Source organism: Castanea sativa, chromosome 3 (genome assembly GCF_040712315.1).
Source record: "Castanea sativa cultivar Marrone di Chiusa Pesio chromosome 3, ASM4071231v1".
NCBI classification, from domain to species: domain Eukaryota; kingdom Viridiplantae; phylum Streptophyta; class Magnoliopsida; order Fagales; family Fagaceae; genus Castanea; species Castanea sativa.
In genome coordinates, this window is record NC_134015.1 from 5,078,356 (window position 1) to 5,105,589 (window position 27,234).

Below are 27,234 nucleotides of genomic sequence, written 5' to 3' on the forward strand. Positions count from 1 at the left end.
GGGCTTAGTTTAGAAAATGTTGGTCAGGCCTTTCCTGGTTTGAAGGATCTCATTGTTACATAATACTTCTAGTATCAATTCACTTAGAATCAAAGATGAAGTTCTTGAGCATATTAGTATCGATTCACTCAGTATTAGGTAAATGTTTCAAATTGAATGAAATGGGTGTATATATTTTTCTGATTATTAAGCACTTTCCAAGGTGATACTATAGTTGTTTGACACATATAGTACTTGAAATTCAAAGAGCTATGATTTTTCCTGTGTTATTCAAGGTCTGCAATTGAGGTGAGTTGACGTGCTCTCATGTTAGCTTATTTTCTAATGACCAAACACACATGCTATAAGATGCTACACTTATTTATATTGGGAACCTATCTTCCTCTATTTTGTTTTCTTTCATTTACTTGTATTTAATTGAACTTCTTCATGTAATGGTTTCTTATGCCTTGTCATCTTGAAGGTCACTACTCTGGACATTAGTAGACACGGCCTTATTATTAGCCATTGCAATTCTAATTTTTGGACTGAGCGTTAGTTTGATATGAATTTGGGGCACAAGTAAAATATCTACATAATAAATTCCTTCTTTAGGTGCCGACAACTCATCCCTATTCTCATCACCAAGCACATATGTTGTACTATCCATCCTCCTTGCAAAAAACCTAGACATTGATGATCCAGGGAAGGAAAGTCACATTTTTATATGCCATTGACAAGCCAAGTAATTTCATATCTTCTTTAGTTTTTCCATTTTGAGTCACAGCCACAACGTCAACACGATTGTGATTTGTACCCAATGTACTATCCTCTAATAACTTGGCTGGTTGCAATTAAATGTACTCCAGGGTAATTTTTAAAACCTTGATGGGCGACGACTCTTCTTGTTTAATATGTTCAGGGCTTAGTTTAGAAAAGGTTAGCCAACCCTATCCTGCTATGAAAAAGTCATTGTTATAGAGTAATTCTAAAATTTCAAGGGGAAAAACATTTCTTGAGGAAGAGTACCATAGCCAACAGTATTCGCCACCATGAGGAAGAGTACTTACATCTCTTGAGGTGCTCTATGAGTCTATATGCCTCTTCTTGCTATTAAATGGCTTATATTCATGTTTTAAAATTCTGCTACTAACAATTATAACTTATAAATGACAGGAGTCCTATTCATTTTGCTGGATACCACTTTCCAGGTACTATTTCTCCCCACATTTAATGTTAGGTGAAGACCTCTTCTTTAGCACATACGCTTTTGGTGGGTGCCCATTATTTTGTAGGGAAATGGTGCATTTATATGCAAAACTTGAATGCATAGATTCAATAGCATTTCAAGTTATTACATAATTACATGTTTATCAACATATTTTATATCATTATTTTAGCTATGATTATTATTACTGCTGCTGTTATTTCCACGAAAATGCTCGATTATGCATGATTAACAAGTGCCCTTCATCTTATCATAAATGGTGAGGTTCTTTTCTTATCTTTTCTCAACATAAATTTTATACATCATCTTTGTAAGAATATTGGTCTAGTGTCTTAACTGAAGGTACACCATGTGCTTTGTAAATGTTGATGTTAATATCATGGTGATTTGGGAGCAGTAATTGTTTATAAATTGGTTGGTTGAGTTATCTTGTATAATTGAATGTACTCCTAGCTAATCTTTTAAAACCTTGTTGGGCATAAAGACTACTTCAAATCTTGTTTGATAAGTTCAAGGCTTAGTTTGCAAAAGGTTAATCGGACCTTTCCTGCTTTGAAGAATGTCAGTTACATAGGACTTCTAAAATTTTGGGCCTCTAATTATCATACTTTTGAAGTTTTTATAAAAATAAAATCCATTATTTATGCCCTTGTTGATCATACTTGTAGAAGTTTTTGTTTAATAATAGAGGTTGGCAAGTGTTGTGTATATAGTATACACTCATGGTTATGTTACAGCTGTCGGGGTACTTTTGGGGCAGAAAAAGAAAAAGGAAGTTGTATTTTTCAATTGACCAAGGCTAGCGGTGATTTAATTGACAGTGTTTTGGTAACCTTGGTGGAGAACAAAGTTGTTCCTGATCCTTTTTTTAGGCTACAAAACTAGGCAATAATAGATATTTCTGATTCTGGGCAAGAGTACGCATTCTTGTTTCTTACAACTTTTAAGAGTTGGAATGCAATTCATTGACATGAAATAGGTTTTTAAGATTTTATGGTAAATGAAATAATTTTCATGCCAAATTTTTAAGAAATTGTAAGATTCTCCTTTTGTTGTATTCCTTATAAATTTAACTTGACTACGCCTTTGCCTTTTCTTGCCAACCTTGTGTATTAATTATTAACTATTTTCTTGTTGGGTAGTTGGTCACTGTTTTTGGGTATGATTTTAACAGAAAGATGATCTAATGAATTTAATTTTTCTTGAAACTGCCAATGGACTTTGGGCCAAATGGCACCGTTAGTACCAATATAAGTATGGGTAGTAGGTGAGGTTTGGGTGTGTGACTAACTTACCAAGGAAAAAAAAGATAGTAAAAGATAATATATATATATATATATATATATATATATATATATATATATATATTTTAAACATGGAAATTGTTATCTGATTTTGTCATTTCAAATTGTGTTGGTATTTATCGAACTTGCTTCAAGCTAGCAATTCCTTAGCCTTTTTACTTTTCAATCTCAAATTTAAGTTTCAAATTGCTAGATGCATATTGATATGAACATTATTAGAAATTCTCTATTGCAACCTAGCAGACAACCAAAAGGAGACAGGTAACAACTTATGGTTGTTTGAAACAATTTTTTGTGTAAATAGTGTCAGTGTGATAATTCATTGAGAGATTTGTTATACAGTGGAGAATATTTTGGTTGAAAATGGGTCACACATTTAAGAACAATGCTTATGTAGTTTATGTTGCTCATGCATGGTAGTTCTACATTTGAGAGAAAAGCAGGAGTTATGAGAACAAGTGTAAGGGTGTCTTGGTAAAAACAAATTGACCAATGCACTGGGTGAACTGCTAAAGGTATGCTTACAGATTAGACGTGAACATGGATGGACTTACAGGTCAGGAATTTTATGTTTTACTTTAACAATTCTAATTCAGAGCCATAAAAAACTAAATTGCTATTCAACTCTAAACTCACCAATTCTCACGTGCTCTCTCTTATTTGTATTTGGATTCACCAAGCCCTTTGCATGTATTATGCCCTTTTTCTTTTTTATAAACAATAAATTTGCATGTCATAGAAGAAGATGGAGCAGTAGCATCTTCAACATTTTTGCGATTCAAAACATCCCTTGGTTTCCCATCAAGACTACAGAGGTGGAGATACTTGTTGTGGGTGCCAAGAACCAGTTTATGGTCCTAGCTACTGGTTTACAAGAGGTGGATGCCCGAAGTACACTCATCATAAATCATGTGCTGAACTAACCCTTGGGTAGCACCATCCCTTGCACCCATTACATCCTCTTATTTTCTTTCATGAAGCCAAAGATTATCTTGAGAAAGAGAAGAGCAAATGTGGACTCTACAAAAGAGATCGTGGGGAACACACTTATTGGTGTTCTGGCTACGACTTCAACCTTCAGATCGCATGCGCTTCTTTAGTGCCATCACCATGGAAGTTCAATTCCACCACCACCCATGTGATGTGAAGGTCGAAGTCACAAAGGTCGCAAAGCGCATAAATTCAACAACATTTCAGGTTATTACATAATTATGTGTTTATAAACATATTTATATCATTAGTTTTAGTGATAATTATTATTACTGTTACTGTTATTTCCCTAAAAGCTCAATTATGCACGATTAACAAGTTTCCTTCCTCTTATCATAGATGGTGAGGTTCTTTTCTTTTATCTTTTCTCAACATAAATTTTATGCATAACCTTGGTAAGAATATTGGTCTAGTATCTTAACTAAAGGTACACCATTTACTTTGTAAATGTTGATGTTAAGAACGTGGTGATTTGGGAGAAGTAACTGTTAATAACTTGGCTGGTTGAGTTATCTAGTATAATTAAATGCACTCCCAGATAATCTTTTAAAACCTTGTTAAACATTGATACTACTCCAAATCTTGATTGATATGTTCAAGGCTTAGTTTGCAAAATGTTAGTCAGACATTTCCTACTTTAAAGAATGTCAATTACATAGGACCTCTAAAATTCTGGACCTCTGGTAATTGTATTTGTGAAGTTTTTGTTTGATAACATCCTTTATTTATTCCCTTGTTGATCATACTTGTAGAAATCTTTGGTCAATGATAGAGGTTGGCAAGTGTTGTGTCTATGGTATACACTCATAGTTATGGAAGTTGTATTTTTCAGCTATGGTGATTTAATTGACAGTGTTTTGGCTAACTTGGTGGGGAGCAAAGTTGTTCTTGATCTTTTCTTTAGGCTGCAAAACTTGGCAATTATGGATATTGCTGATTCTGGGAGAGAGTTACACATTCTTACTTATCCAAAAAAAAGTTACAAATTCTTGTTTTTTCCAATTGACAGAGAAAGCTAGGATGCAATTCATTGACACAAATATGATTTTATGCTACTTGAAATAGTTTTCATGCCAAGATTTTAAGATATTGTAAGATTTTCCTTTCTTTGTGTTCCTATAAATTTAACTTGACTAGGCCTTTTTCCAGTAAACCTTGTGTATTAACTATTTTCTTGTTGGGTAGTTGGTCACTGTTTTTGTGTCCAATTTTAACAAAGAGATGATTTGATAAATTTAATTTTTCTTGAAATTGCCAATGGCCTTTGGGCCATGGCACCTCTGACAATGATATAAACTTCAACAACCATAAACCTTCATGGGTTAGATTGAGGGTTCAAATCCCCTTGGGTGTGTGAGTAACTCACCGATAAAAAAAAAAAATTAAACTGTGGAAATTGTTATATGATTTTGACATTTTAAATTGAGTTGGAATTTATCAAACTATAAGTCTTTCTACTTTTTAATCTCAAATTTGATTCTCCCTCCCCCCTTCCCTCCCCCCACCCCATTAAAAAAAAAAAAAGAATTAAAAAGAAAAAGGATGCTGGATGCATATTGATATGAACATTATTAGAAATTTTTCTGTAACAACCTAGCAAACAATCAAAATGAGACAAATAAATGCTTATGGGTGTTTAAAACAATTTTTTGTGTATACAGTGTCAGTTTGATATACAGTGAAGAATAATTCTTATGTAGTTTATGCTGCTCATTCATGGCAGTTCTGCATTTGAGAGAAAAAGAGGAATTTTAGAGACTGAGTGTAAGGGTATCTTGGTTAAAAAAAAAAATTTGACCAATGCACTGGGTTAACTATTGAAGGTATGTTTAGAGTCTTGAAGAATAGATGTGAACATGGATGGACTTATTAGTCAGGAATTTTATGTTTATTTGTTGTGCATAAGGGAGACAAAAGACTACCTATCAAAAAAGCATAAGGGAGACAAAAGACTAAAAGAGTGTTAACTTAACTAAGTTTAGCCTTGAAGAACAAAATATAAACACGAAGTACATAGAGGATTCTTCAAATATAGCCAAATTATCTCTAGTGTACGTCCCAAGTACATGGGTTGTTTGCCCATACCTTTTAATGAATTATTTACTAATGAAAAAAAGGTTTTCAAAGGGAAAATCACGGCATTCCAGAACTGCTATATGTATCCCACAATTCCCACCCATGATAAAGGAGAAGAAATTACATGGATCTTGTTGTATTTTTTACTTTTAAGAATGTATTTTCGTCCTATTTTAACCTGTCCATATGGTGTCCTGCTAGTTGAGTGGAGCTATATATTTACAGAACATATCAAAGCAAAATCAATTTATTTTTAAGGTACTTGACCTTTGTTTTATTACGAGGATAGGAAAATTGAGCATATCAAATGAGGTGTCTGTATCAATAATCGGGTTGAGTTGTGTTCCAAATGCATAACTTCCTTCCATTACAGTAGATATATGATTAACTATCATGTTATTGATTTTCAAAACTTCATCTTGCCATACAAGTTAGTTAATCTTTCAGTACAATTATTATTAGTAGTAGTAGACTAGTAGTAATAGTAGTAGTAGTACCCTCTTAACCTGTAGATATGCATGCTTGAGAAAATTGTAGTGTAGATCTCTTTCTTTTTTCATGTGGTTCTTTATAACATCTATTCTTGGTCATGCAATTCTTTAGTATTTAAAATTTCAATATTCAATGGTGTTTTTGTTCCCTCAGGAGAATTATTCTATGCTTGTATGTTGTAATCAGAACTATTTGCTATAGCTATTGAAATTAATTACCTGGGTTGCTGAGTATTCTTTGAATATCCAAGTAATAATGGGAACCAGAGGGAAACATTTGTTTAGTAGAACATCTTCACTCTTCAGATTCAACATTTGTTGATCCCTGCTGGATCTTGAGTGCAATATACATTTCTTGAGGTCAGTGATAGCATCCATTATTATGGCAAGCATATGACGGGAAATATTTTCTATAACCTGAGAGGGGGAAAATTTGTAAGCAATTCTATAATAGTGAAATTTCAGGATATTTCCTTTAATGGTTTGTTACATATGTAACTCAGCATTTCTTTTATTGTTCCAAACCAATCTAAGTGTTGATTCCTAGATTTATGTTATTTTTCTCTTTCCATTTGACGGTTATCATTTAAATTATTTTTCCAATCAAAATGTGATATCTTTTTTTTTTCCTCTCTCACTCATATATCTATGTAACTTTCAAATCATATGCAACGTGTCCATATTCATTTGTAAAAAGGGCCCCTCATGCCTTCTCATTTGAAAAAAGGCATAAGTTGCCAGTTTGGCTTTTTATTCATTAAAAAAAAAAAAAAAGGTTTCCAGTTTGGTAGTTCCAATAGTATTACAACAACTATTAACATGAATTTGATCCAATGATATTAATTAAATGTCAGTTTTAAAACATCTGTGCATATGATTAGGTCATGGCGAAGACTACCAAGTTCAATAGGTCTATGGCCAAAAAGTTGTGTCCATTACATTACACCTTCACGGAGAATTATCTTAGAGGAGCTACTAGACAGGTAGATAGTCATATCTCTTACCTTCTTGGAAATCACAATTGACTGTTGTAGGTGCAAAATTGATACAAATAACTGTATAGAATCACTTCACTATAGCCACACTTGTGAAAGAAATGGAGCTAGCATGTTCTTGACTCAGCTTGATTAGTATATAACCTGCATTCTCATGCTCCATATCTATTACAGCCAAAAGACCAAGATAAACGTGCACTGGTTTGTGTTATGAATAACCTTGATGTGATCACATATCACTGACACATGTAGGATCTTACAATTTTGGGATATATCTTATAGCTTCTAGCTGTGATTCTATTTCTCGTTTATTTGATATCTTAGTATCTTAAGCACACCCTAATAAGGCAGAATTGCTTTATTCTCTTATAGTTAGAGCCAAGCTCACATATCCATTGCAACCGGACAATGGAGTTAGCTGGGTGATGCCGCAATCTGTAATGGGGCTATTAGCATGTTGGCAAGGCAGATTTGGTTGTCATTGAAATGAGTATATATGGATGATTATTCCACATTGCTTATGGTGGTGTCTTTAGAGAGAGAGAAATAGCAAGTGTTTTGAAGATAATGAGAGATCAATCTCAGACTTGAAGCTATTTTTCTTTAGAACCTTAATTGATTGGTTGGCTGCTTTGCGAAACCAATCTTTTCTATCTTTTCTTGATTTTTAGATTCTTGTAATTTTTGTTCTTGATTGTTTAACCCTTGTACACTCCTTGTGTACTAGGGTGTTTCCTTTTTTTGATATCAATAAACGTCTTATAAAAAAAAAAAACAGTTAGGGCCAAGCTTGAGAACAATTGGTACCAAAAACTGAAGAAGCAACCCAAAACTTCAACCCAACATGTTGATTGGTTTTAACATTTGGATGGTGATGTTTGTACGCTGCTTCAAATTGGAGAAAATGGAAGTTGATACTGCTTAAAGATGCCTCCAATCGTCTATGTGAATACTGAATGTTGGTGATGTCAATTTAACTCATTATCTACCTGACTTGCTTCTTGGAGGTGCCTTCTTGTAAAGTGCATGCACATTGAAAAACAATCCTAGGAAATAATTATTCTGCTAAGGAGATGTGTAAAATCTTTTTTCTTCCCTCCACTTCCCGTCCCCCAGGCATGCGAGGAGGGGGGACAAGAGGTTTATTGGATTTATGTCAATGGCATGTGTATGTAATTAGAAGTTTACATTTCTTTTTTCTTTTTTTTTTATTGTTACAAAATCTATCATATTTTTCTAAAGGAAGTTGAGTAAGTAAAAATTGATGTGATATCAATTGATGATGCTCTTATACTCCACGAAATAGTTCTTTGCTTGCTAAACCTACCTTAATTAAGCTTCTAGTTGGTCAGCTCCTCATCTGCTACAGGAAGGGTAACACTAATTTGCTTCTACGAGTGAAGTTAACACTAATTTGTTTCTATGAGTGAAGTTCTTGTGGTTCCACCACCACATTCAGCACCATTTATGCAGGACAAATAAAATTAACAAGAAAAGTAAAGATAAACCCTAACTTAGGGTCGCTTGGAATCAGCAGAAAGCAAAACTTAGGCATCAGCACCTAAGGTGTTAGGAATCAACACCCAATTATTGGACAATCTCCAATTGGAATAGCATTAATCAATCCATTGTCTCCTATCAAACATAAATAAACCAGGCTCTTATATAGACTTAGAGCTTCTAGGAAATAAAGAGGTAAAAGATAACAACTAACAAAAACTAATCCTAACTGAACTCAGAATACTAATCCATATCTAATCTCAAATCTAATCTCTATCTAAATAAAAGTTTACAATTATCCAACTTCCTATGAAATAAATACAAAATCTGAAAATATAAATTCTAAAATAAATTTTGTTTTGCTCCTGCATTATACTCCCTGGTTGGAGAAAACTCAACCTTGAGTTTTTAAGCTTTGAAGGATGAAAAATCCAGTACATGACACTTGCTGCAGTTGAGGAATTGTCTTTGGGAGCGTTGATAATAGATAAACCTTGTATTCCACCTTATGAAACTCTTCTAGAATCACAAACCCAACATGTGGAATTGGAGTATCAACCTTTTTGACTTCATCAAACCGTAGATCTTCATGCACCATGGATGATTCTTCAAGTAGAGAGGCTTCTACTTCTTTGTCAAAACCAGGGTCTGGTAGTCCTTTATCTCCCTTCATTACCGAGATTCCATTACCAACATTGTCTTCTATGTGGGAACTAGTAATCTCATTGTGATCTGTCATTTTTTACACCTTTAGTCAACATTGTCTTCATGCATCATGTTTCAGTGCCTTAAATAAACAAGGTCATGCTAAAAATATGCTTAAAATAATTTGAAGATACTAATAAAGGCCCTTTAGTTAGAAGTAGTAATCTCTTTTGTGAAATCTTTTAGGAAAAAGTGAAGACAAGGAAAAAAGTAGACATTTTCTCTTTCTAAATGGAATACAAGCAATGCTCAAAACATTTTTTTTTTTTTTCCACATTTTACTAAGGTGACAAGGTCGTGGGTAGAACATCATGTCTACATAAACCGGCACCACTTTTATTAGAAACAATCACAATTGGTCATATCAACAATAGTGAAAAGGTGTCATTAGATTTATTGCTGTTCTTTGGAAGTCTTGGACAAGGCCTGAGACTTGATTCCTATTGCTTCCTGTAAGCCTTTTTTTTATTTGTAACTTCTCTTAATGTTAAACACTACAAATCTCTAAAGGAGGAGCCACATCAGCAGAGAGTTTATCTATATCTCCTACATGGCTACATTCTTCTATTCTGTACATTTTCTCAATATTAGTAATGATCCAATCCGTTTTGACAGTAGTGAACAACTCTTTCATCAGCACTCATATAAGAGTGTTTTGATTTTGAAACATGGTGGATCAAAAGGTGTCTGCGACTCTGAAGTAGTAGCATACCACAATATTCACGTGGACATCATCTTTAACCAAATTGATCAATACTACTCTCACTCACATATATACACACAAATAAACCACATAAACCCCCAAGCTATTGAAAACAGTCTTGCCATTCTGCTCCTTTATTTCCCTTTTCATATCACTTCCTCATATTATATCTCCATGACAAGGTATGTTGTTAGTACAACAAAATCAAATCAAGTTTAAATCACTCTCCTAAGTCCTAACCACCAACCAACCAAATGTGCTATATAACAAATGAAGTTATTGCTTGAAATTCAAATGACACCACAACATTGTATACATGGCAACTATCTTTACCCTAAAACACATCACAATTTAAAAATGATCTTGATGTGACAATTTGAAATCATGACCTAACTTCGAATTCCCCTGCACGTGTGAGAGCTCGAAATCCTTTGTAGGGACGATTAGGTAGATTCTTTAGATCCAGTTTATCAATCTGCAGGCCAGAGAGGGCAACACCCATAATTCTAAACGACACTTGAAATGTGGGAAATACATGAAGACGCTCTAACCCTGTCTCAAGAACAAAAGTTCCAGACATTGAAGGGGCTTTGTCCTTTGGAATCCGTCCAATTGACCAGGAGCACGTCTGCAGAAGCACACCAACTATATATAATCAAATTCCAACAAAAGAAAAATCATAAAAAATGCATCTTAAATCCTTAACCTAGGAGTTTTATGCAAGAATTTTAAAAATTTTATCATGAACAGGGTGCTCTATAGTAGAGTTTGTGAATCCTTTTTTCTATTCTTTTAAGTGTAATGATAGCTGGTTTATCTTTGGGTCTGGAGCTCATTGCTGCTAGTGGGCTTTTGAGTAGTTAAGTTGTTTGTATCTTGTTTCTGTTTAATAAAAATTCTCATTCATCCAAAAAATAATTATTATTATTATAAAAAAAATAAAAATAAAAATAAAAATAAAAGAAGAAGAAGAAACTAGGAAATTTATAAATGCAAACAGGAAATACCATTATCAGAAATCTAACTACGCATCTAAGCAGCAGTGGAGACGCATATTCTGATATTCCAGACAAGTGAAATCATGCTATCTACAAGAATAAAGTACACTTTTGAGCTTTGGCCCTTAAAGTTTGGGTTTGTTTTCATTTTGCCCATTCATGTTTGATTCCGTTTTCATATTGTCCCTACCATCCATTTCCGTTAGTAATCTAGTGATACCTGACATTATATTGGTGATGTGGTTTAATGAACGCCACTTATCTGGCACTTAATAGTCCAATTACTAACGGAAAAGCATGGTAGAGCGAATATGAAAATGGAATCAAATATGAAGGGGCCAAAATAAAAATTTTGAAAGGGTCTAAATTATAACAACCCCAAACCTTAAGGGCCAAAAGTGTACTTTTTTAGCCTTATCTATAATGAACAAAACAAACCATGAGAACATACATGGAAAACCATCTCTTCCCTCTAGAAAATACATGAACAAGTAAGTTTTACACCAAATGCTATAAATAACAAGATGAAAACATAGGGTACCTTATTAGTGAGGATATTTACTGTCCCATGATTTGAAGTCAGATCAGCAGATAAAATGCAAGGAGGCAGTTTAAATTGTATGGTTATTGAGTCAATTGTCTTTCCAGGATCGTTTCGTATTCCAACCATCACATTGACACGACATGTTCCTGCATCGGATGTTAGCTGCGGCTTTACATATATGGGAGTACTCTTCAACTTTTTAACCCTGCACAAACATAAACAGATTTTTTATACTAAAATACTCATATACAAGAACTAAGTGGCAGATTATAAAAAGTGTGATCGTCCTTGCTTCCCCAAACCCACCTATGAGCCTATGACACCCATATACATTTCTTTCTGGAACACAATAAATATAACTCTTGTAAGTAAAAGCTAAAAACTACAGCAGAACTCCACTGCAGTCAAAGAATTAAGAGGTAGGGCATTAATATCTCATCAACGAAACACACCTGTAACTCATGAGCTTAAACTGTCCATCAGGAGGCACAAATGATAGAATTTGATGGGACTCCCAAGGTCGAAACCGAACACAGGGATGGAATCTCACATCATCCAAGATGGAAGGGTTTGCGAATGAAAGAGTTAAATCGGGAAGACCTGAGAGATGGGAGTTCACTTGAACTTCACCATAAATCTCGCATTTCACCAGGACTCCGTCCCTGAGTATAATTCACAAATAGAATATTACTTATTTTTAAGGAACAAAAAGAATATTACTTAGCACACCTCAAGTGCAAAACAAATCAGCATAGATATATCAAACATTCCATACTGTTCTAACTACTAAATAAGAAAGTTTCTACAAGACATATGTTGGACTCCCTTAGTCAATGTAACCACCAAATGCTGATATTTAGATCTGAAAAAGTCAGTTATTATCACATTCAAAAACATGCATAAGCAACATGAAGATGCAAAACTATATGAACGTTCAAAAAAAGGAATGTGATGGAAGAAGATACACTTTAAAACAAAAGGTAAAAAACAATGTTTCATCAATTACCAAGAAAAGGCGTTGCCCTCTCTAACACACCAATAATTTTTCTCTGGCTGAATCCAAGTGCAGAAAATTATTCTATTGTTCTAGAATTGACATTTCAAGTGGATGGAAACTAATCAAATCTCATATTTCCAGAAGTCTAAAAGTAAAAACATAATTCTCCAGATCCGAATCATCAGATAAAGTATCACTTGAAGAAGCCATGTTTAAGCCAAACCTACTCTCATACCTGTTAATAGTTGCATCCATTTCTTCAACAAGATCAACATAAACTTCATTATTAGCATATTTTGGGTCTGAAGTTCTCCATGGAACACAGGATGCTGTTGCACCTGGAAGTGTTTCGCTGACATTGGAACTATTACCAGTCACAACACTCAACACTTTGCTAACAATATTTGGCTGGGCTATCATCTCTCTCAGTATGTTAGGCTCTGTAGTTAGGGGGAAGCCGTTGTCTATCATCTCATCCAGAAGCTGCAAGTACAAACAGACATGGTGTATTCAACCCAAGAAAAATCTAAAACAGTGAGAAAGAACCTAAATGATGAAAATTAACAGTAACATGGATGGGGAACAATCTGAAAAGACAATTAGAAAATTAGAGATTTATAAATAGAATATCCAATTATAAAGAAGCTTTATTTTTTAATAAAAATTATAAAGAAGCTTCATTTATCAATAATATGATTATCTCTTTAGTTTGATCATCCAAAATGCAGAGAAGTTAACCCAAATCAGCAGTATGGTTTCTACTTTTTGGATATCTGGCCATTCAAAAGATAATATTTTTAACCAATTCTAAAGTGGAGAATTGAGCTGTTTCTTCTATGCCTTTCTTTTGAACCATAAAAAGAAAATTTACAATATCAAGTTAAAAGATGCTATCTCCTCAGAGGAGAGTGACAATATTAACCTCAACGAGTAGTCCATATTCTAACCACTAAACAGAACATGTATTGAAAGACAAATCCATCACCTAATGAATGATAACTTTTTTTGCATTTTTTTGAACTCTAAATCCAAATTCAAGTTAAGTATAAGAATCCCACATAGATTACACTTGTCAACATAAACCTCATCCTTGCAACAAACGTACATACAAATCTACTGAAGACCAACTCTAATGATATCACCAAAAATAACAATCACCAGAAGGTTTATTCAATAAAAGTACCTCATATACAATGACAAAGTTATCCTTTATCACATCTTCATTCAAACCTCCAAGATAATCTGAGAGTACATCAGCTACTCTGCAAAGAAACTAAAAAAGAATGGTTGAAGGTGAAGAAACTCTAATTCATTCAATGCACACAAAAAGAAAGTATTTATCAAAAACTTTAGACAACTAGAAAATCTACCTCAATGGCCATCAAAGGTGGCATCTCAACTTGCGTGCAAGCCAAAAATGTGATCCCTTCGCGAACAACTTGGAATAGATAATGAGTTGGTGATGCAATTACTGGTTGTAGCTATATACAAACAGAAAATAAAGTTCAAAAAGATGGACAATAAACACAAACTACTATAATGAGAAGTTGAGAACCAGAATTCACAAATCTCGAATAAAGCACAAAGCTAAAAATTCATGAAAACCAAAAAAATAAAAATTATATAACAAAACAACACATTGTAAAAGACATGACTAATACACACAAAAGGCAACTATGTCAACTAGAATTATATGCAAAACTAAAATAAATAAAAAACAATTAAAGTCCAGAAATCACCATGTTAATATAAAGCAAAAATTTCATAAAACAAGCATAAATTCTAATATCAAACTCCAAACAAATTATAAAAGATGATATAAAGGAACACAAAAACAGCATTTAAACACCACCTAAACTTACAAATAAACAGTAATTAATTGACATTGACACCCAGAAATTACAATCTAAAATTGAAGCAAAACTTGTTCAGAAACTATGAATTCAAAGAGATCAGAAAGCCAAACAGGCAAACACAGAAAACAACTAAATCCAGCTCAAACTATTCACAGAGCTAAATTTTGATGATAAAATAAATCCAGAAACCAAAAGAAGAATATAAACCTATCCAAAAATAACAACAACAAAAAAAGAAAGTAATTTACAGGTACCTTGAAGGAATCACCTTGAGAAATGGCCTGCTCCCAAAACCAGTCACATATAGACCGATCCACTCGATGCCCAGTTAGCTGTTTCTCAAGCATTACCTCTCTGTGCAATCCAAAATTCACAAAAAAAATTAAAAAACCAGTCTTTACAACTCAGACCCATCAAAGAACTCACCACAATCAATCAACAAAAGAAAACACACAGACATCAGAAAAAAGATTTTGAAATCCAAAAACTTTTATGGGGTTTATATGATTTGCAAGTCTTAGTCTTTGCAGCCAACAAATCTAGAAAAGCTTGAAATTTGAAACTGCTTGAAAGTAAAAAAGAAAAAATGGGTCTTACCCAGAATCCGATAGAAGAAATATACACTGCAACATCTCTCTCTTTACCAGAAGAATTACGAGCTAAGTTGAAATGGGTGCGTTGTGTAGTGCTGTGTTGTTTTCAGCTATGCCTATGAGCAATTCTTGTGGCCTTTCTATTGTGTAGGAAAGGTGGGAATGAATGTATTACGATGAAAAAATTTTGAGTTTCAATTATAAGACGTGTTTGTGCGGATGGACAATGGATCACCACTGCCAGAGTAATAAGTTCTCAAAGGTTGGCCCTTTTGTCCTTTTTTTTTTAATATTTATTTTATCCTTCCTTAGTTTTTATAAAATTGTATAAGAAAATATTTTTATATAAGATTTATTTATTTATAATTTTTGAAAAAAAATTATTTAATTAAAATTGAAGGAAAAAAAGGTTTTTTTTTTAAAAAGGAACCATTTGTAGCTAAAATTTTATCTTAATTATTAAGTATTAAAGACAAGTAAGACTTGGATTTGAAAGGGCAAAGAAAGAAAGAAAAAAGAGGAGTAACAATGCAAAAATTTCACACTTTTCACAAGGGTTAATGTGGTAAGTTATTATTAAAAAAAAATTATCATTTTTATATGGATGGATTACTAATATCATTTTTATTAATATTAATTGTGAAATGACATTTCACAATTATAAAAATTAAAATTATGAACATTTTTGTGCCACTAAACTTTTTTTTTAATAATGAAAGAACCAGAATCTTGCTTAATTAATATTGTAAATGAATTCAACTAATGGGTTGGTTTTCATATTTGATTTTATCAATTAAATTATACAGAAATAAATACTTTTCCATTTTTTCCTAAATAATGAGGAATATTTAATATTAAAAAAAATCAAGAACAAGAGAGAGGAAGAGTCATAATCTCCTTATGAAGGGAACAAAACAACATCTGGAATGGAGGAGGTGGGAATCTTTCCTCTTAGATTACAAAAAGAAGCTTGGTGAATAACAACATGAGCAAGAGAAAAGGCTTTCATTGTTTATTTTGCTCCTCCTACTCATGTAAATTACTGCTTCCTTTACATTGTCCTTGTGTGTTTAATTGGTTTTAGTGAAACCCTTAACACCTCACCCCCCCCCCCCCCTCTCTCTATCTTTTTATTTATTTATTTATTTTTATATATAAATGAAATTGATGATTTAGTTTTAGGGGAAAGTATTGCATTTCATAGTTAAGTTGTTCCTAATCTTAGTTGTCATTTCTTGGTTAAGTTGTCCCCAATTTTAGTTGTCATTTCATGGTTAGTTGTAGAGTTGGTACATTTTTGATATTGCTAAGCCTACACTTACAGAACAAATATATGTATAGCTGCTGTGATACCTCCCCAACAGATTTGATGCCAATGATCACAAGGTTGGGCTAACTTTTGCCTAGAGGGTTCCAATGAAAGCAGCCGCCATATGAGAACGTAAGGCAGAATGGCAGATAAAAGTCTTGCATAATGAGTCATGACCAGGCCCTTGGCCTCATTACAACCCAAAACTGAAATAAGCAAACAATTTACAGGCAAACTAGAATCTCATCTTTCTACTACTGCATTTCGTATGCTCTCAATACAATTATACAAACCATTAGAGATTTTGTACCAAAAAATAGAAGCCAGACAAAATTTCTAAGCTGCTGTCGTCTATACCATAACACAGTTCAACAGGATTCCAATTAATGGCCAATATAATGAGCATTTACATGACTCTTCCACTTCTCAAAATCTCTCACAAGTGCATTTCCCTTTTATTTCCATCTTCCCCAGTGAATGATTCAGACAACACTGAATGCTGATTGAAGGGTGGATGAGAACTGAGATGCAATGGTCTGAGAAGCAAATTGTTGAATCTTTTGCTTAGCATCTGAAAAGGAACACCATGTGTTTTTCATTGTAAATGTTAGATCTTGAAAAAGATATGAATAGTTAGATCATAAGATAGATAAGTATCTACAAATGAAAAAAGGCGGCAATAACACTTAAAGTTGCAGCTGTAATTTGTGTAATCACTCCTGTGTGTTCCACTTATGTTTCAAATAGGTATATCAAGATGATTGCATTTATAGGAACATTATTTTGAATTCATGTAATAGTTTCTAGTAATAAGCTTCCTAACTTATTTTTGGGCATTTTGAACCGTAGCATTGTAAATGTTGCATACTCTAATCCAAAATCCTTTTGAGAAAAAGAAAGCAGAGCTATATGTTGATGCATACACAAGCACAAAGCTTAAGAGGAATTCAGAAACAGTTGTGCCAAAATAGGCTTTAAAAATCAATCATCTTTTCCCTTTCAAGACAATAAGTTAATTGTTGAGCAGAATTTGATAAAGTAGTGGAACTTCTTGCAAAATGGGTGACGATAGAGGAGTACTACTATTTACTAATACAACTATGGCATTTTGAATTAAGAAATGCTTTGAGAAATAGTTGAGGTACTTTAAGAGGTTAACCAGAGAGGATCTTTGCTTGCTTACTAGAATAATTTAAGCTCCACTCATCATGAAGTCATAAACCAACACACTGCTTCAAAATATAATTCTTTCAGGTCATGGAATTTTGATTGAATAATGAGTAAAATCTTATGTTGAAATTCCAAGTCTCATGTTAACCACCAATTCCCATTCACCCACCCCCACCCCAGAAAAAAAAAACCCTCCTACTAAGGATAATTATCTTCCACAAAAATATTGATTAATATGATTTTTTTTTTTTATTGTAAGATGTGATAGCATAGTATTGAAAATCCAATATTAACTCATATTTAGGAAAGAGATATTTTATAGGTCACACTTAACAACTAATATTAGAAGGCTATAAAATTCTGGAAAATAAACTGCTTGCACACCTTTTCGGCATTTGGTGAAGCCAATAATATTTGCAATACTGAGGGTCAAACAAACTCCTATAACAAGGAGATAATCAGCTTGAAGCCTTATGAGAGAGAATATTGCTAACACGATCCATAGAGCCGCCTATAAATCAAAGAATAGCAGATTTAGATACTGAAACAAACTACAAAATAAAGCCAAACTACAAACAGAAAGGTCCTAGCAATACTAACTTTAAAAATCTCGTCAGCTTTAAATTCTAATCTTCAAATCCAATTACAAGTATATTTGTATTCAGTTATCGCACATAATTTCAGATCTTTATTATTTAAAATCTAGCAGTGGAACATTCCACATTTTCTTGATTTTCCTAGATCTACATGACCAACCAATCCCCCCACCCCCGGTGGGTTTTGAGAAACAATAAGGAATTATGTGGGTTGTGAAATGCTATAATAAATCATAGTACTTGCTTACCGTAAGGTATAGGGTCCACCAGAACAGCCATGAATCTTTCTTGTTCATGCGGGCCAATGACTTAAGCAAAAAAGAACAATCATATATGAGACTCAAGAACTAACAAAATAAATGGTATATATTCTTAAAAGGCTTGAACATGACTACTAATAGATGGTGATGAGACCAAGTGAAGATAAGTTGACATGAGAAAAGCATAAGATGTAATACTAACCTCTTGGTCAAGAGATTCAAATTTCCATACACTTTCACCAAGATCATTTATTTCATTCCACCACCTTAACCCAACTAAAATACGCCCACTCACATTCTTGACTACCCAAAAATCAAGAGCAGCAAGAAGAACAGTCACCACAAAAATGATGACAAAGTTACTAACAAATAGGGCAGAAAGAATGTAAAATGCCAATGAAGCAGCCTGCCAAATTCAAAAAGAATGAACTTATGCATTGAAATAAAAATTTTCTTTTAAAAAAAAAAAACTGAAAAAAGGAAGATAACCAGGTATACTAGACCTTGAAAATAACATGAAAGAAACATGTCTTCGGGTTGGCATAATTTTCTACTGCAGTCTGCACATGAGAGTAAGATTGCATTATCTAAAGGGAAGAATATCTTTGAAACAAGCCCAAAAAAATTAAACAGTCGTATTTAAACATTACTCTGACTTACCAAGATCCTGTATAAACAATACTAGAAATTTTTAAAACAATTATCAAAAAGATTTCTATATTCCATGTCAAATGCCCAACCAAAATTGAACTCTTTCTTAATAATGTGGAAGGGATTCAAAACTAGTTCTTCTTCTTGTGCCAAAAGTACCTGAAAATTTTCCCTCTTAGAGATTGAACTTTCAAGTTTATTTCATGATCTTAATGCTGTTTGTCCCCAACTAAGCCAAATAGTTATATTATCCCTACAAGAGTCAATTTGAATGTCTTCTTGGCAAGTCAACAATGAAAAATTTCTTCTAAATCCAATTACCTTTCTTCTTCAATTCCAACTTATTTTCCTTTCATTCATTTTCTCAGAAGCCAAAAGCAACCCCATTACAGTTTTAACAAATTCTCAACATGTACAACCCAGCACAGCCATACTTCCCACTCAACCAACCCGATTCAGACATTTGAATCAATTAGATAAATTTGTATATTCCATAGTCTTTAAATTACAGCTAAAACAACACAACATATTTGTAGGTTTATGTGTGTGTTTAGTCCACAATTACATCAAGTTCTCCTATTATTTTCTTTGTCAATACCATCAGAACCAAATGTATAAGTAACTTTCTCACCAATCAAACAAAAGGGTAAGCTATAAAACCCAAATCCCAAATCCAAAACCCAGATCTAATTACCCGCCAAAATCATATTTTTCACCATATACACAAATATACATGCATACCCATATACAGAAATATAGAGAGAAAAAAAGATACTCTTGCATAAAAAGAAAGTGAGTCAACTCACCGGGTTGAGATCCACGCTGGCCATGCCGGAAAAGCTTGAGAAATCAAAAAGTTTTGGTCTTTTGTGAAATCAATCTCTCTCTCTCTCTCTCTCTCTCTCTCTCTCTCTCGATTTAATGGGGAGAGATTTTCAGAAAAAATGTTTTTCTTTCTTGGACCGGGTTTCCTTTTCGCAGATCCGACATTTTTTGAGATTTGCAGAATAGCCCCTGAAATATAAAAATATTACTGATTTTCTCGGCTATAATTTATGATGGCTCTCTAAATTTTTTGTCACTAATCACAATATTTTTCACACTATCGACATGATTTGTTGTAAATTTGTGATTAATACGTAATAGAAGTGCTGTCAGTATGGACCCAAATGAGAGTTATATTCACAACATATCATGTCAATGATTATAAAAAAATAAAAAATAAAAATGTTTAGTTAATGTGTGTAAAATACATGAGTTAAAATTTAATTTTTTAATATAATTGATCAGTATTGTTTGAGAGGTCGAACAACATTTAGTTAGTGTATATTTTTAGCTACTTTCTTCTAATGTAATAAGACCCATTTGATTCTTCTTTTGACAAGTTCAATCGAGTACCCGTTGAAATATTATATTGTGTCCTTAACATTTTTTTTTTTTTTTTTGAGGGAGTGTCCTTAACAACTAATTGTTAATAAGAAGACTCTAAAAACACTTTTAAAAAAAATAATTTAATAATTACAATGAAGATTGAAGAGAGGTATTTAAACTCTGAAACATAAAAGAAGTCATGAATAACAATTTAATTATTTGACCATTCCCTTGTACCATTTGCTATATGACGGAGTTTATTCATATGATTAATTGAGATTGCTTAATGGTCATGGAATGATTTAATATATCATAATCGAAATAAAAGAACAAGGGATCCTCTTTTTAAGTTATTGTAAAATATAAATATTTTAAATCTAGAATAATAAATCTTTTGTCACAAAACTCATTCGAATTAAAATAAAGTGTCAATAATCAGAACTATCACAATTTGTACATGTAAACATTTTCTCAATTCTACGTAGTTTATTTTACTTGGAAAAAAAATGTCAATAATGTTGTTGCAAATTTGCAATCTTTTTTGCTAAGGTAAAGTGGATAATTCTTTTCAAAAAAAAAAAAAGAAAAAAGGTAAAGTGGATAAAATCTATGAATAGGCTTTGTCTCACCTTTTTTTTTTTTTTTTTTGGTTACATAGTAGGATACTTGCATTTTTCTTTGGTAAATTTTTTATCATGTGAAATTATTCACTCCTATAAGAAGAGTACTCCTTCCTCTCATAACTCACTTGTTGTGAGGGAATGGAGTAATCCTCTTAAAGGAGTGAATAGTCATTGAACGATGTTAGCAAAATAAAAAATCAAAGGAATTATTTTTTTTAATGCAAAAACATCAAAAGAACTAGAAGTTCTAAGGCTCGATTGTGTTTTTTAAGGGTATGGTATGGTATTTAATACGACATATCAATGTATTTTCAAGTATTTTAATTTCCATTTATTCCGTCATGAATATAACAAAAGATTAACGGGCCTAAAAATTACTAAATAAGAATTATTGGTCATGTGACTAAAAGTTACTAAATAAGAATTATTGGTCATGTGATTGAAATTTTATGTATATGAATAGTTATATAAATTATGGCATAGTAAGTTGAAAGAAATTCAAACTTTATTTGTTTGTTATTCCATCTAAACTAGGACTTGTAGCGAAATTAAAGCCGAGCCAAACTTGTTGAAGTTTGAGTTATTTCAGTTACATTGATAAGTTGGAGCTTTAGATGGAGTTTTGCTTTAGGTGTAAGCTTGAATTTTTAAGGTTTTAAAACGAACTTTTATATATATATATACAAGATAAAATTTTAACTCTAGTCTAATTTAAGTGTATATGTGTGTAAATCTCCCTCCTAGAGACTTAAACCCTGACTTTTGCCCCCCACACTCTACAAGCATTTAAAACGAACTTCAACTTCTTCAAAAAGTAAGTTGCATTCATTGTTACAACCATCAATTGAAAGAGACTTGTCTTTCTAGTAACGTAATTGAATTCCAGCTTAGGGATTTCTAAAAAAAAAAAGAAAAAAGAATACCAGCTTAGGGATCAAAGTATATACTTAAAATGTACTAAAATACTGCTTACCATTTAATGGTATCATTTAGAACATGGGCTTGGTCATCTTGTCATTGGATTTGCCTTTAGGTCCAACCTCTTGGGCTTTAAGATTACTACAATGTCAAAATCCAGAATTTTGGAACCAAAAAGCTTTGTCAAGTGGGCTTGAAATTTGGTTCAATCTGTTTCTCTTTGGTTTGTAGCACACATGAGAGGTCAACAGAAACAACTAAGAAGAAGAGGAGGCAATGACCGTTTATTTAAATGAGAGGTTAAGGATACAACCAATGTGAGTGAGGTGGGTCATTGTCTTATCCTAACTGCTAGACTGAGAGAATCCCAAGCCAAAGAAGTGATATCTGGGCAAAAAAACATCCTTCAAAAGTTCAGTTCCCAAGAGTCACACGAAAAAGAAAAGGTGGATAGACTATATTGGGTGGCATGGCAAAGTTGGTGGTGGTGCAACAAAAACAACCTTCTTTCTCCCTCCTTCCTTCTTCTCTCTCTGACTTCAATGGCACCAGACTACAATCTCAAATTCAGGTTCCTCCTATATTTTTGTGTGTGTTGATTTAATATAACTTTTCTTGGAAAAATGAAGGACTTCTGATTGGTTATACTTTAAGTCTATGTATAAATTGATTTTATATCAATAATTAATATGCTTGGTAAATTTCACTTTCTCAAGTATCTTTGTAGTTTTTACAAAGTGAAGGGAGAAATGGATGACATATTGACGTTGTGCCTGTGTGTGTGCATGATATTAGTTTGAATGTCTTTCTTTCTTGGAAAAAAAATGAAGGACTTCTGATTGGCTATGCCATGAGTCTATGAATAAACTGATTTATATATCAATAAGCATTTCTGCTCTTATATTTTCTCTAGGAGGATGCTTGGTAAATTTCACTCTCTACTATCTTTGTAAAAGTGGAGAGAGAAATGGATGACCTATTGACCTTGTGTCTATATAATATAAGTCTAGATGCCTTTCATTCTTGGGAAAATGAAGGACTTCTGATTGGTTATGCCATAAGTCTATGTATAAATTGACTATACATCAATAAGCCTTTGTTCTTATATTTTCTCTAGGTGGGTGCTTGATAAATTTCACTTTCTCAAAAATCTTTGTACAAAGTGGAGATAGAAATGGATGACATATATATTGACATTGTGTGGTGTTTTAAGTTTTAAGTTTTGCCTGGTTTTGTTGGAACTCAGTTGTCAACTACAAACTTAGCAAGAAACTATAATTCTAGGCTCACATATGGATCACCAAACAGACCGGCTACATCTGCAATCATGGCACTTGCTTTAGTTCAATTTGAATGAACAGACTGAATGCTTTCCAAGTTTCCATCACTTTATATAGTATCAACAAATTCACAGTGGACAAAAGATTGGTGATGATGCAAGCATAAGTCTGTCAACATCTACTTCTATAGAGAAGTGGTTTGTCTTAAACATTAGTCAATAGAGCTGTTCCTTATCATAATTGAAATCTCTACATCCTCCTTATGCATCATATTAACTAATGCATCTCCAAACTTTCTAATTCTGGTTACAGTTAAAAAGAAAGGTATGGAAGCCGAAAGGAGCATTACATGTCTCAGCATCAAGTGCCAAGAAAATTCTCATAATGGGAGGCACCAGATTTATTGGTGTGTTTTTGTCTAGACTCCTTGTTAAAGAGGGTCATCAGGTAGTTTTCCCCCTTTGTTATTCAGTGTCTTCTTTCTTGTTCCGTTTCCCTTCCATGTTTCTGTTTCTGATAGCTTTGAATCTCTTTTGGCTTATATCCATATAATCACTATATGGATGCTCAATGAAATCTGGGACACCTTGTTAATTTTAAGGGTACATTTGGCAGGTGACTTTGTTTACCAGAGGGAAAGCACCCATCACTCAACAATTGCCAGGTGAATCTGACAAGGACTTTGTTGATTTTTCTTCCAAGGTATGCTTTCACTTAGGATTAAAAATATCTATTAGCCAATATGAAATGGTGTCCTAATTTCTTTTTGTGGTTTAAGTAGTTTTATCTTTGGAGAAATAAATTACTGTGCTGAGTAGGTACTAAACTTGACTGTAATGATAGATCTTGCATTTGAAAGGAGACAGGAAGGATTATGAATTTGTGAAATCCAGTCTCTCAGCTGAAGGCTTTGATGTTGTTTATGACATAAATGGTGTGTACATTCTCATTTCTGCACCCTTCCACTATGATAAAACTTTTCATCGGCAGAATCACAATTTCTTACTCTTCAGCTTTAAGTATTGTTAAATTTGGGCAATTTTGCAGGACGAGAGGCAGAGGAAGTTGAACCCATTTTGGATGCACTACCAAAGCTAGAACAGTAAGTTCTCAACAGCTTGGGGAGGAGATTGCACAAAATCTAATTAACTATACATTTAATATTTTCATTATGAGCTTTGGATGCTCCATTGGTATTAAGTTACTAGTCTTGAACTTGATTAAGACTAGTTTCTGCTCAATTTGAAATGTTTTATTTTAAATTTTGAAATTTGTTATGTGATTTATACTAAATCATATTCATCTTTCACACGCAATTGAATGGTTATAGAGAATTAGTGATAGAAAGTAGATTATCTCTGAATAAAACCATGCAGCATTAGGTATAAATATTACTGCATAAGCAAAACGGTGATAAAACTAATAACCTGATACACTTCATATTTTCATTTATGAGCTTTGAATTCTCCATTGGCAGTAAGTTGCTAGTCTTGACTTGATTTTAAGACTAGTTTGTGCTTAATTTTAAATGTTTTATTTTAAATTTGGAGATTTGTTATGTGTTTCATCCTAAAATTTAACTACTTCTCAGGTATATTTACTGCTCTTCAGCCGGTGTTTATCTCAAGTCTGATTTACTACCCCACTTTGAGGTAAGTTAGGGATTGTGTTGCTTAGGTTACTGTTCACTTGTTTCCATAGATGCAGTGAGGGTAACAAGAGATTACAAAATTACCAAAAGGAACAAGCCTTTTAGATCAAAGACAATTTATGTATATAAATTTTTTCAAATGATAGAGACTTAAGGAGAGGCATTATCAAAGTTAGAGAAAAAGACAGCTTCAAATTATTTAACCTTGAACTTTAGGAGCTCTATCTCTGTTCAACCCAGATGCACCACTTTCAACCTTACCTTTAGTGTGACAAAAATAATTTTTACCATGTGAGTGCAATCATTAAGCCTTCATTGGTTGCACTAGATGACAACCCAATTTCCAACTTGTATACGTTTTTTTCTTTCTTTTTTTTTTATTTTTATACTTATTTCAGTTTTCTAGATTACTTTAAAAAATAAAAAATAAAAAACTTTTCCATATCTTTTCTAATTTGTTGGTACCTTGACCACAGACTGATGCAGTTGATCCAAAGAGCAGGCACAAGGGAAAGCTTGAGACAGAGAGCTTACTAACATCAAAGGGTGTTAATTGGACATCTATAAGGCCAGTTTACATCTATGGACCGCTGAACTACAATCCCGTTGAGGAGTGGTTCTTCCACCGATTGAAAGCTGGTCGTCCAATTCCAATTCCCAACTCAGGGGTTCAAATAACACAACTCGGTCATGTTAAGGTTAGATAAATTACAATCATAATGTGTATTAGCCTCTTTAGATTTGATGGTATAGACAATTGCCCCAAGCATGCTGAAGCAATTCCAACAACTCACATAAGTATACAACACACACATGAGCTTTGGCTCAAGTGAAACTTCTTGATCTCGTAAAAATTGGTAGAGAATGAGATTGTGGGTTCAAAACACACAGAGTATGAAGCTTACCACTACAAAAAAAGTACATAACACACCTTTAGCAAGTTGCACATGATATTCTTGAGCTAAGAATTTGTAGAACAATATATACAGATTTATAGAATTCAATGTATTTGAAGGTGAAAGGATGTTAATATGATATAGTTTTGCAATCCCAGGACTTGGCTAGAGCTTTTATTCAGGTGCTTGGAAATGAAAAGGCCAGCAGGCAAGTCTTCAACATCTCTGGAGATAAGTACGTCACCTTTGATGGATTAGCAAGAGCATGTGCAAAGGTAATTCTTGCAAAAATATGCAAAATGGACACACAATTAAGGAACTTTATGATTTGCTGATATGTAGAAAAAAAATTTCCATGTACTTCTCCTCTTTTGGTTATTTATTATTCATTTGTTTTGACTTGAGACAGGCTGGTGGATTTCCTGAGCCTGAGATCATTCACTTCAACCCTAAGGAATTTGATTTTGGTAAAAAGAAGGCATTTCCATTCCGTGATCAGGTACATGTTGACATATATAACACATAGCTGAAAATGTGAATAAATATAGATAAGGGCATAAGCAACCTTAGTTGCTTTACCTTAGGTTCCTCTGTTAAATTAAAAAAAAATATAGCTGCATTGGATTTAATTGTCATTGGGAAAAATAACATTGTTTGCGCTTCATTGATCAATACAACTATGTGTTTGAATTTAATTGGGAACCTAACATACAACAGCTAAAGAACTAACCTAAGTCTTGCCCTATTGATAAATAGCCTGTGATATACATAAAAGGACCTCATATTTGTATCTTACTAATATGGCACCTTCTTTACCACTTGTTACTGATGGTATCATCATTTTGTTAACGCAATGCAGCATTTCTTTGCATCAATTGACAAAGCAAAAAGTGTGCTTGGATGGAAACCAGAATTTGACCTAGTGGAAGGGCTTGCTGACTCCTACAACTTAGACTTTGGTAGGGGAACATTCAGGAAAGCGGCCGATTTTTCAACAGATGACTTGATTCTGGGCAAGAGTATTGTTCTTCAGAGCTGGACCATTCTTCTCTTTGATTCCTTTGTGGTGTTCCACTTTTCATCCAATTTCCCACTCAAGTTCAGAAGGAATAACTAACCAAATTCCATGTTTTGTAATGGGACAATGTTACCATTAGTAAAAGCAAAATTGAAAGTTGTGTTGTATGCGTAAAGAAAAAATTAAATTCTCATACGGGTCTAGTTAATTTCCAACCTATCAATCACAACAAACTTGAAGAATTTATGAATTTAGATTCTCCCTTCTTGTGGAATCAGGCAAGACCACTAAGTTGTAAGACTCTTGCTGTGAAAGTGGTCATATTAGTCATGTTTTTATGACTGATGAGACATGCATTGTGAGGATAAAAGAACCAAAACTCTAACCACATTATTGGTGAAAAGCCTGAGCTCTGATCCTACGTATAAAGCCCATCATCCATTTTGCTCTCTGGACACCTACTTGATCTTGCTGGGCCCAGAGTTCTGTGCAGCCTTCCACACATGGACAGAGGTAGCCTTTGACTTGAGGA

At 33.3% G+C, this 27,234-nt stretch overlaps 3 protein-coding genes across 5 annotated transcripts; 1 reads left to right on the plus strand and 2 right to left on the minus strand.

Annotated features, from left to right (window-relative positions):
* Nucleotides 1-10,075: 10,075 nt before the first annotated feature.
* On the minus strand, nucleotides 10,076-15,206 carry LOC142626795 (AP-3 complex subunit mu). 3 transcript variants are annotated; one of them, XM_075800509.1, is made up of 8 exons: nucleotides 14,964-15,206; nucleotides 14,621-14,720; nucleotides 13,881-13,991; nucleotides 13,694-13,783; nucleotides 12,746-12,993; nucleotides 11,966-12,175; nucleotides 11,511-11,718; nucleotides 10,076-10,599 (listed from the first exon to the last, which is right to left on the minus strand). In XM_075800509.1, exons 1-8 carry the CDS (start codon nucleotides 14,996-14,998, stop codon nucleotides 10,354-10,356), a joined length of 1,248 nt encoding a protein of 415 aa, XP_075656624.1. In that variant the 5' UTR covers nucleotides 14,999-15,206; the 3' UTR covers nucleotides 10,076-10,353. The 3 variants fall into 3 exon arrangements, with proteins under 3 accessions (XP_075656624.1, XP_075656626.1, XP_075656625.1); XM_075800511.1 differs by having other exon boundaries at nucleotides 14,635-14,720; nucleotides 14,964-14,994; XM_075800510.1 differs by lacking the exon at nucleotides 11,966-12,175 and having other exon boundaries at nucleotides 14,964-15,136.
* Nucleotides 15,207-16,491: 1,285 nt separating this feature from the next.
* Nucleotides 16,492-19,887, minus strand: LOC142627784 (Golgi apparatus membrane protein-like protein ECHIDNA). The gene is made up of 6 exons (XM_075801682.1): nucleotides 19,752-19,887; nucleotides 18,798-18,854; nucleotides 18,497-18,700; nucleotides 18,283-18,342; nucleotides 17,823-17,949; nucleotides 16,492-16,839 (listed from the first exon to the last, which is right to left on the minus strand). Exons 1-6 carry the CDS (start codon nucleotides 19,773-19,775, stop codon nucleotides 16,751-16,753), a joined length of 561 nt encoding a protein of 186 aa, XP_075657797.1. The 5' UTR covers nucleotides 19,776-19,887; the 3' UTR covers nucleotides 16,492-16,750.
* A 2,183-nt stretch (nucleotides 19,888-22,070) lies between these two features.
* LOC142627783 (chloroplast stem-loop binding protein of 41 kDa b, chloroplastic) lies at nucleotides 22,071-26,867 on the plus strand. Its single transcript, XM_075801681.1, has 10 exons — nucleotides 22,071-22,428; nucleotides 23,450-23,584; nucleotides 23,753-23,839; nucleotides 23,981-24,071; nucleotides 24,185-24,239; nucleotides 24,729-24,789; nucleotides 25,265-25,486; nucleotides 25,843-25,959; nucleotides 26,094-26,183; nucleotides 26,544-26,867. Exons 1-10 carry the CDS (start codon nucleotides 22,327-22,329, stop codon nucleotides 26,799-26,801), a joined length of 1,218 nt encoding a protein of 405 aa, XP_075657796.1. The 5' UTR covers nucleotides 22,071-22,326; the 3' UTR covers nucleotides 26,802-26,867.
* Nucleotides 26,868-27,234: the final 367 nt, after the last annotated feature.

Excerpts from the sequence above, each read along its gene's own strand:
- LOC142627784 (XM_075801682.1), bottom strand. The coding sequence starts at position 19,775 with ATGGCCAGCGTGGATCTCAACCCG. Across the intron at positions 18,701-18,797 it reads TCTTTCATGTTATTTTCAAG|GCTGCTTCATTGGCATTTTA; the intron begins GTCTAGTATACC and ends TGAATTTGGCAG. Across the intron at positions 18,343-18,496 it reads TTGAATCTCTTGACCAAGAG|TCATTGGCCCGCATGAACAA; the intron begins GTTAGTATTACA and ends TTTTTGCTTAAG.
- LOC142627783 (XM_075801681.1), top strand. The coding sequence starts at position 22,327 with ATGGCAAAGTTGGTGGTGGTGCAACAAAAACAACCTTCTTTCTCCCTC. Across the intron at positions 22,429-23,449 it reads GACTACAATCTCAAATTCAG|TTAAAAAGAAAGGTATGGAA; the intron begins GTTCCTCCTATA and ends TTCTGGTTACAG. Across the intron at positions 25,487-25,842 it reads CACAACTCGGTCATGTTAAG|GACTTGGCTAGAGCTTTTAT; the intron begins GTTAGATAAATT and ends TTGCAATCCCAG.
- LOC142626795 (XM_075800509.1), bottom strand. The coding sequence starts at position 14,998 with ATGTTGCAGTGTATATTTCTTCTATCGGATTCTGG. Across the intron at positions 13,784-13,880 it reads CACCTTTGATGGCCATTGAG|TTTCTTTGCAGAGTAGCTGA; the intron begins GTAGATTTTCTA and ends ATTCTTTTTTAG. Across the intron at positions 11,719-11,965 it reads TTTAAGCTCATGAGTTACAG|GGTTAAAAAGTTGAAGAGTA; the intron begins GTGTGTTTCGTT and ends ATGTTTGTGCAG.